Genomic DNA, 9,177 nt, shown 5'->3' with positions numbered 1-9,177 from the left:
CAAGTCAACTACTTCTAAATTGAACATATATATTTTAGGTCAAGCATATGTCGTTCGACTAAGTGTGTCTCCATAGGTTCAAATACTAAATCAGTAGTATAGGAATAATTTTTTATACTAATCCAGATAACCATCTAGCAATGATATTCGATGTCCAGATATGTTAAATTATTGTAAAGCAATATTCAAGATCCTTAGCATATGGTTATCATGTAATTCATCCCTTTGATCCTTAATACTTCAAGATGACCTTAGAGTAAATGGTTAACTGTCAAACCCCTAATTAGTCTCTCATGTTGTATTCCAACCTTATCATGACATCCTCACGATAAATCCCATGACTAATCACATAGATTACCCTGGCCAAGAATTTATTAGATTGAAATTATGGTGAAGTATTATTTTCTATTATTCAGAGTGGTCAATCCCATTTTGACTCGCACATAGACTTCAGAAGTATTTGACTATACCCAAAAATATTCTATCACTGTATTAGAAATACAGATAGTTTGGTACCAAAGTATAGTGAGTTGCCTGTAAATCACTATGGTGATCTTAGGTTTAAGGGATATTTACATTCATATCCTTCACGATCCGCTCTCTGACAGTAAAGTATATACCCTAGAGTGCATCACTACTAAGTCATATTCAATAAGCATATACTCCTACATCTTACTTGTATGCCATATCAATATCTTCATATTTTTTGATTACGAGGATAACCAACCCATATGACATACAACGACCTACACTTGATAAACATTAACGTCCTTTCATTAATGTATCATTTGGTCACGAACATAATTTAAAAATGATTCGATTAATTCTCATCACCTTAACCGAGTGTCAGTCATTCTAAGAACTTTATCATAATTATAAGAGTTCTATATGAAAGATGCAAGATATGATGAACTGCCAAATAACCTTTATTACTATAATTCAAATTATATTTCATATATAAATGCATAATTGTTTATAACTAGATGATTAGATTTGGGATACATTTTCAATAATGAATGGATGGAGTTCGACTTCAAATCTACAGTCCCAAACCACCTTCTTTAGGATAGAAGGGAAGGCTTAATACAGAATTGCGTCACTTGCTCCATGAAGGAGCATGAGAGCGTTAAAGCTCTCCAAGTGGTCCATTGGGTCGGTTGACCCATCATAGCTTTCCAACTAAGGCATTTTGAAGTTGTCAAGCAGTCATCGAAAGGTGGGTCGATGTGAAAGTCGATTTGATCATTTCGATCCACTACCTAATGTTACAATGCCTCTATCCATCGATTCATCTCTTGGAGTTCATGGACTACATCAAGATCATGGGTCGTGAAGACCTCTATGTGGCACGATAAGGACTAGCCTGGAGTGGATCCTTCATCAGAGAGAGAGGTTAGTGAGCATTTCCTTTACTCAAGGCTCTGAGGTCGGCTCAGCCATGTTTGCCTACTTCGATCCGGACTTCACGATGGGGATCAAGGAGGTTGCTATCTGTGTGCCTTCTGCGCCAAATCTGATTGCTGCATGGTGTTAACTGTCGTGATCAATGCTTGCACCTAGACAATCAGAGTATCAAATTGATCTTGATTTACCTTCATAGTCAGTGGGGGGGCTATGGAGGCACTTCCAGCTATAGAGTCAGAGCATGGCTCTCGATCGGGCCTTCAATCGGTTGAGATGCCATAGAGCTTGAATGCCTTGAGGATGTCCTTCATGGTGGCATGAAGATGGATCATGCGCTCCTTCTCTGAAAATGGGTATGGCCCTTCCTCTAACACCAATTTATTGCAGTAGATTCTCAGTTCTGGCCTAAGAAGCTGGAGCGAGGCAAGATCCGGTGAAGATGATGGTGGTCAGCTCTACAAAAGAAGTCCCTAATCAGAAGTGGTTTCGATAGAAACCCTCCGACTCTCAAATCAAAAATCTGAAACAAATGAGAAGAAGCGTGCGAGAGAGCTACATACCTCTGAGGGTTCTTGGGTTGCCTCTATTTATAGAGGTGGAAGCTATGAAAGAGAAAGATTGTGGCAGACTATTCTGTCCCTGTAGAGCATACCTTCGAAACCCTCCCTTTGGTTTTCATAGATTTGGTGGGTGGCAACGCCTCACCTGGCACGTGGCCAGCCGCTTCTATTGATGACTCCAGTCGAAGTCCTTAAGATGTGATGGTTGATGTGACCCTATCCTGCATGTGACCAGCCATTTTTCTTAATGGCTACAGCTTGAGTACTTGAGACATAGGGATTGATGTGATCTTTTTCCATGCGTAGCTAGCTGCTTTAATGTTTTAATTTGAAAGGACAGTGCGGGAGCTTCCTACTAACGTCTTTAGGTATGACCGCTGAAGCAAGAAGGGGGAGGAGTATACCTCGGCGGCCCATGATATATACCACTGAGTAGCAAGAGCTATGATGGATGCCTAGGTCGAGACCAACGTGGGGGGTTGGCACCCCAAACTTGGGTCGGTTGCCGATGTTGGAGATCATCTCGATGATAAGAGTTGCGATCAGCACGTGGATCAGTGATCGGACACTTCTGGGATGGGGGTCGGATGCCAACTCAGGGTCGGTGGCTGAGGCCAGTGTCGATGGCTACTGGCCTCGGCTGATGCATGGATCGATGGCCAATGTGTAGGTCGGCCATGATCAGAGTCCGCTTGTGTCTTCGGATCGGATGCTAAAGCTCTATCCATAATAGATAACATGGTGAAATTTTAAGAAATTAGTGTTTGTAAAATATTTCTCTAATGACCTAAAATTATGTGACATAAGACTAATAAATTAGTTACAAATAAAACTTTCCTCCAACATACCTCATACAAGACTTGTAGTATAAGGGCCAGCGCAGCTAAAAATAAATTAACAAGGGTCCTTCAGTGATGTCCTTCAAAGTATACGGCTTGTGAACTTTCATTGCCACCAGACCTGAAAAAAGTTGCAACATGTTTAGGCATCCCGTGATAATTCTCGTAAAGCAATTTTCACATAAAGACTGCAGACTACTCGCAGTGTTTGTGTGCGAAGCATGCTTTAGAAGAATTATCTCTAGGTCCCTAAATAGTATAAAATTAATTCTAGGTACGGTGAGTTTAACGAGATGTCGCGATAGATCAAAGTTTCCAATTCGCCAACTACCGTCAGATCCTTGCCGCGTCTGGAAGGTCGATTGGTCGAAGCAAAACCTTTCCGAAAAATAATAATAATAATAAAGGAAACAGCAAAGAAGAACGGGGAGAGAACGAAGAGAAGCTCTCCCCCTTTCTTCTAATAATTCTCTCCATCAGATCGATCTAGCAAGAAAAGGAGAGAGTGGAAAGAGAACAAATCGGAATTTTCCACGATGAGTTTTCTCTTCGGCAAGAAGAAAACCCCCGCAGGTGCTCCTTCCCTTAACCCGTCCAGGATTTTTTTTTTTTTTTTCGATTTTGTAATCTATTTGAACACAATCAAGTAAATTTCATGTTAGTTCCCTGTTTCTGTCAGCAAATTCTATCATGTCAGCGGCTTGCGATTCGGTTAGGGTTATTTATCATATTCTTGAAATTAAGTCGATTTATCATCTCTTTTTTTTTGGATTTTTTATTAAAAAATCGATCCTTTATGCTTAATTTTCTTTTTAATTATAAAAAAATTGACGGGTTGCAGAGAATTTGGCCCGGGTCTTTGATTTTTTTCGATGGATGTTTTAGTCACTGCCAATTGTTGATTTAGGTTTTGTTCTTTGACTTGGTTAATATATCGTTAGATAAGTACAACCGATGATTTCGTCTCTGATACCCTCGAAAAACTAGGGGATTGTTTGAGAATTTAATGGTTGCTATGTTTACTTGCAGAGCTGCTGAGGGAGAACAAGAGGATGTTGGATAAATCGATAAGGGAAATAGAAAGGGAGAGGCAAGGACTGCAAACCCAGGAGAAAAAGCTTATCACGGAGATCAAGAAAGCGGCCAAGCAAGGGCAGATGGTATGCCCTTTTTTTGACTTCTCCAATGCTCTTGTTAAACGGTGGAGATCTTTGAGTTTTGCTTCGGATTACACTTCTGTAAATTATCCTGTGTTAATTATTGCTTCAATTTTTCCATGTTACCATAAAAATTTGTTTTGCGTCCTTTTAAAGGGCACATATCTCATGTATATGTTCCATAGCCATGCTTGGTTGCTTGGGGATGGCTAGGGCAATAAGTGATAGTGTGATATTTTCTGGAAAGGTAGATCATGGATGGTTAAGCCAAAGTGTGAATCATTTAGTTTACAAGTTGGAGGGAGAAAGGAACAAAGAAGTTGGAGGATAGGACAAGCTGGTTGATTTGTCAGACAGGTGAGAGCTATACCCTACAGTCCGACATCTTAGATCTGTTAGTCTGTTGATGAATACACAGTGATATACTAGTAAAGGTCTGCCTTTGGTGTTTCCTTTTTTATTTTTGTTTTTTAGGTTATGCTTCATGTTTACCTCAAGCATTATTTTTTCCCCTTGCTGTTCTATATTTTCAATTTTATTTCATTTTCTATGGTAATGAATGGGGCATGTTCTTGGCTTGCTTGATCCAGTTTTTGGCAGTCTTGGTTTATTTTTGTCTTGAACTAAGACCCAAACCCATGAATTTATTGCTTTGGGTGGGTTCTGTTATTATAGATGATGAACCCATTGATCTACCTTTGTGAGGATTATCAGATGTAGGCTAATTAGATCCAAATCCAACCTACTACATTCATATTTGGGTTGGGATTGGGATTAAGCTGGGGGAAGTTGTATTTGTCATTGTAGGGGGAAGAGAACTGATGGTGATTATGGAGGTTGTATTTTATGGACAATATGTAATGTCGTTGATGGTGGTCCAAGATTAAGGGTAGCAAATATGAGAACCAATAATCAAGGCTACATATTGTATTGAATCAAGAATATTGTCTTTATTTTTTTAAGTCAGTACAACAGGTTAATTGTCACATGATATTTATGTTTTATCAGAGCTTATTTATAAAATTTGAATTCTATATCATGCATGTAATCATACACAATACACCATCTTAAATACATTTTGATGCCGATAAACATAACCAAGACGGACACTTTATATTTATTATAAACATGTCCATGACCAAAACCTTCAAGCTTTGTCCCAACTGTCTTTGTGAGTCCTTGTTTGCCTCTGGTTGCTGTTAATGTTTACATTTGATGCAACCACAAGCTTTTGCAACTCTTTTTCTGTGATTTTATATTAACTTAGGTCCTCCTCTCCTGCTTTCTGACTACTCCAATAAGTTTGAGCACCCATCCTTATGAAACCTCCTATTATCTATGTTGAACATGATCATTCTATCTCCATCATTATTTAGTCCTCAATAAATCAAACATTGTCACACCATATTGAGAACCCCAGTTCATTAACTAACACCTATCCAATTCTCTTGAGGGAAACAAATATTTCAAAAATAGTAATCCTTGAATTGCACAAATATTTTGTTTCTGATACCTGTCATTCCCAAGTATAGTTCACCATCTTGTGTATTTTAATTCTGACCTGTGCCGAGCAATAATTCCTTTAGTAAGTCCAGAAACTGTTGGGGATAACCGCAAGTATTTAACGGTTTATGTGTACACCAGAAATTTGAACATTTCACATTACTTTTGTTTGGAAGTTAAAAATTACAGGCAGCTTTACTTTAATCAATGGATCAAAATTGATGCCTATCTGGTGATTCCGCCATCCTGCCATATATAAAGATGGCTGTAAAATTATATTGCTTGCGTTTTCTAGCATTGTTATCAACTCCTAAGTTGGATGCTTTGTTAGTATTTTTTTAATGTCAACTTAGCTTTTCGGAAGGCGGTATGAGTTCCTTGTCCAGCTGATGATTTAAGGTACCCCTTCATTGCCTTCATTGACCATGCATGGTTATTTGGGTGGGTATGCTTTTTGATTATGTAAGAGATGAAAGGGTTGGACTTGCATTACTGATGCAGGACAAGTCACTTCTGATTTTCTTTGTCATCAGTTAAAGGGATAAGCACAAGACATTCTACAAAGAATATGCCCCTTTATATTGTCATAATATCAGTAAAGCTGAGATATTCGATTGTGCTAAACCAACCTATATTTCAAGTTTTCATTCTGAGGGCACCTAGGAGTATGCTTTACTTATGTCCAGAATGTATCCTGAATTATTTATAAATTGTTACTCTAAAGTATTTGTTACTCTAAATCATCTAGTTATTTGCATTTGGAATATTTGAAATCTTTTAGCTGTGATCTTTTTCTGGCTTCCCTGTTTACCTTTGTATTTCATCCTTTGTTGTATTCTTTTGTTCAAGAATTAATCTATGGGCATGATTTTTATATCTACCTTACAGTATGCTTCATTGTTTCCTGAGTCGTATCTTTTTCTTGTTGTATAAATATTTTGTTACAGGGAGCTGTAAAAGTAATGGCCAAGGATCTTATTCGAACAAGACATCAGATCACGAAGTTTTATGCTCTGAAATCACAGCTCCAAGGTGTATCGCTTAGAATTCAGGTAAATCAAGTATCTTCACTTTCATGTGAAAATGGTGATGAAGAAGGCCAGAAATTACATTTTGTTAATTAAATTTTGTCTGGTAGGATTATTTCAGTTCTTTGATATAATAATAGTCAGTCTACCATTCCTTTACGACAGTGCCTATTATAACTAATTTTGATGCCGAGAATGTGAAATTGCTGTGCACAAGCTCTTATAAAGCATATTTCATGCTAGCTAAAGGTTCATTCTTATCATGCTTGGAATTAAAATGATCTGGGAACTGCAGACGTCTCCCAGAGGGCCTCTCTAATGATTAATTCATTGAATGTGCTATGATTTATACTGAGGCACTGAATGCTGGAAGACTATTAAACTTTAGAATGCCTATGCCTCCAATTAGAAGGTTTTGTGGACTTAAATAAAATTGAAGTTGAAGCAACAAATATCATGGGCTGAACAGATCAAGCAACCATTTAGGCTCTATATTGATGACTATAGAATCTATGCAATATATGTCTAATGCATGTCAGGCACTAAATTTTTATATTGCATAAAAATTTTTGAACAATCCACTTCTTAGCAATACAATGATGTTTAAGAAAAATATTATTGCAATACATTGCCATCCAATTTAGTTGTTGTTCTTCATTTACAGCTAACGCAATGAAAGCAAATAAGTAGATCTAATTAGATCATTTCTGGTAGTAATTCAATTATTGAATGTTTGCCAATGGTTGCAAATTAGAATTAGTTCAAAACCAGATGAGCAGGTTTAGTTCCCGTTGGTATACAAATTCAGCCGTAAAAATGTGTAGATGTTGGAAAACAAAATGTTGGAGGAAAAGAACAAATTAAGAATGGAAAAGCAAAAAATAGAGAGCAGATATGAAGCAAAGAGAGAGTGAAAAGAAGAGAGGAATAAAAAAGAATGAAGAGGAAGCGAACAAGTTGAGATAAATGTATGAAAGGAAAAGAAAAGAAAGATGAGTAGGAAACTAGAAACAAGGACAGAGAGAAGGGAGGTGGGGGGGAAAGTTGGGGGGGGGGGGGGTGGAGATGAGTTGAGGAAAGTTAGCTAGGCTTATAGATTCCATCGCTTTCCAGTGGAAACAAGTGCTCATGGGAGAGGAGGCAGGGCAGGGGGTATTTTTTGGTTGTGTTTTTTTTTTTTTTTTTGGGTTTCTGGGTTGGGATGTTGACTTGTAGATCATTAACAATTATTATCTTAGAAAAATGTAATATCCTTGATTGCATAAGCTAGCAAATAAGGTGGTGTGCAATTTGCATTTACGTATGGAGTTTTACAATTTCCACTCCCCCTTTGAAGTTGCTTGAGAGGATGATAGAACAGATACGAAAATTGCAGAACACTTAATAAGGAAGTCCGATTCTAAATGTGCAAGCAACCATATTTTTGCCAATTCCTTGGAGAATTTAACAGTCAGTGTACAGTGTGAGGTTCTCTAATACAATCTAAGTTGGTTGAATCTGCAGATGCATGTTGTTTGTGAATTTTTTTATTGGAGTTGGAATACACTTAAAATTCTGCAGCAATTAATCTCACCATTCAGTTTTGACTGATGTCAGCTATAACCATGTGTGATTCTTGCAGACATTGAAATCAACCCAAGCGATGGGTGAGGCTATGAAAGGTGTTACTAAGGCAATGGGACAGATGAACAGACAGATGAACCTACCAGCATTGCAGAAGATAATGCAAGAATTTGAAAGGCAAAATGAGAGGATGGAAATGGTCAGCGAGGTGATGGGAGATGCCATTGATGATGCCTTGGAAGGTGATGAGGAAGAAGAAGAAACAGAAGAACTTGTGAGTCAGGTTCTTGATGAAATTGGAATCGACATTAATGCAGAGGTACATTTTTATACATCTGTTTACCTTTCCCTTCCTTCAAACCAAAGAATGTCCTTATGCTTGCTTCATAGATGATGTACTGAGATCTATTGATTTTTGTAATTTGCACACAGCTTGTCAAAGCACCAACATCTGCAGTGGCTCAACCAGTGGCAGCTAACAAGGTTGCTCAAGCTGAAACAGCTGGGACCAATGACAGCGCAATAGACAGTGAACTGCAGGCAAGATTAGACAATCTAAGAAAAATGTAATAATCTTAACAGCATGTGACTGATGTGATGCCACAGCGGATCACTAGCATCTAGCACAATGTATTATAGTGTGATTGGGAAAAACTTCTTCCATAAAATAGTTGCACCGGTGTATGTTTTATCAAGACATCTAATAAATTATTGCTTGCAAGCCTATCATCTCCATTCTTGTTCTCTCGGAGAAGCGGTTCTAAGATTATGAGAAACACCTCGCCTATTGTTGAGGATCTTGTGATGACTGGTCTATCCTACTGGAACCTGAAACAGTTGGTAAGGTTTTCCAAAACTAAGGTGTGCTAGTACGCAATTAGCTTGTTGAGGTCCTACGTCATACTTCTGTACTGAATCTCTTGTTGAGGATCTTGTGTTTCTTCTCTCTGTTTGAAATAAATTCTGGATGGCTTCACCTCCCTTTTTCCTGAAAAAATAGAAAAGAAACGACTGTAGGATGAACAATTATCATAATGGCACGTTACTGTTAGATTTGGTCCTGATTCTGAAAACCCATGCAATCCAAATCAATAGTTTGGAGGCATTAATGCTCTGATACTTG

General features: G+C 37.9%; 1 protein-coding gene across 1 annotated transcript; it reads left to right on the top strand.

The window, feature by feature from the left end:
- The first annotated feature begins 3,152 nt into the window (after window positions 1-3,152).
- Window positions 3,153-8,778, top strand: LOC105042773 (vacuolar protein sorting-associated protein 2 homolog 1). Its single transcript, XM_010920090.4, has 5 exons — window positions 3,153-3,376; window positions 3,833-3,963; window positions 6,411-6,515; window positions 8,113-8,373; window positions 8,487-8,778. The coding sequence occupies exons 1-5, from the start codon at window positions 3,340-3,342 to the stop codon at window positions 8,622-8,624; spliced, it is 672 nt and encodes a 223-aa protein (XP_010918392.1). The 5' UTR covers window positions 3,153-3,339; the 3' UTR covers window positions 8,625-8,778.
- The last annotated feature ends 399 nt before the right edge of the window (window positions 8,779-9,177 follow it).

This window comes from Elaeis guineensis, chromosome 10, assembly GCF_000442705.2.
Source record: "Elaeis guineensis isolate ETL-2024a chromosome 10, EG11, whole genome shotgun sequence".
Lineage (NCBI taxonomy): Eukaryota > Viridiplantae > Streptophyta > Magnoliopsida > Arecales > Arecaceae > Elaeis > Elaeis guineensis.
The sequence above is the reverse complement of the archived record's forward strand: the minus strand, read 5'-3'. Positions and strand labels throughout refer to the sequence as shown.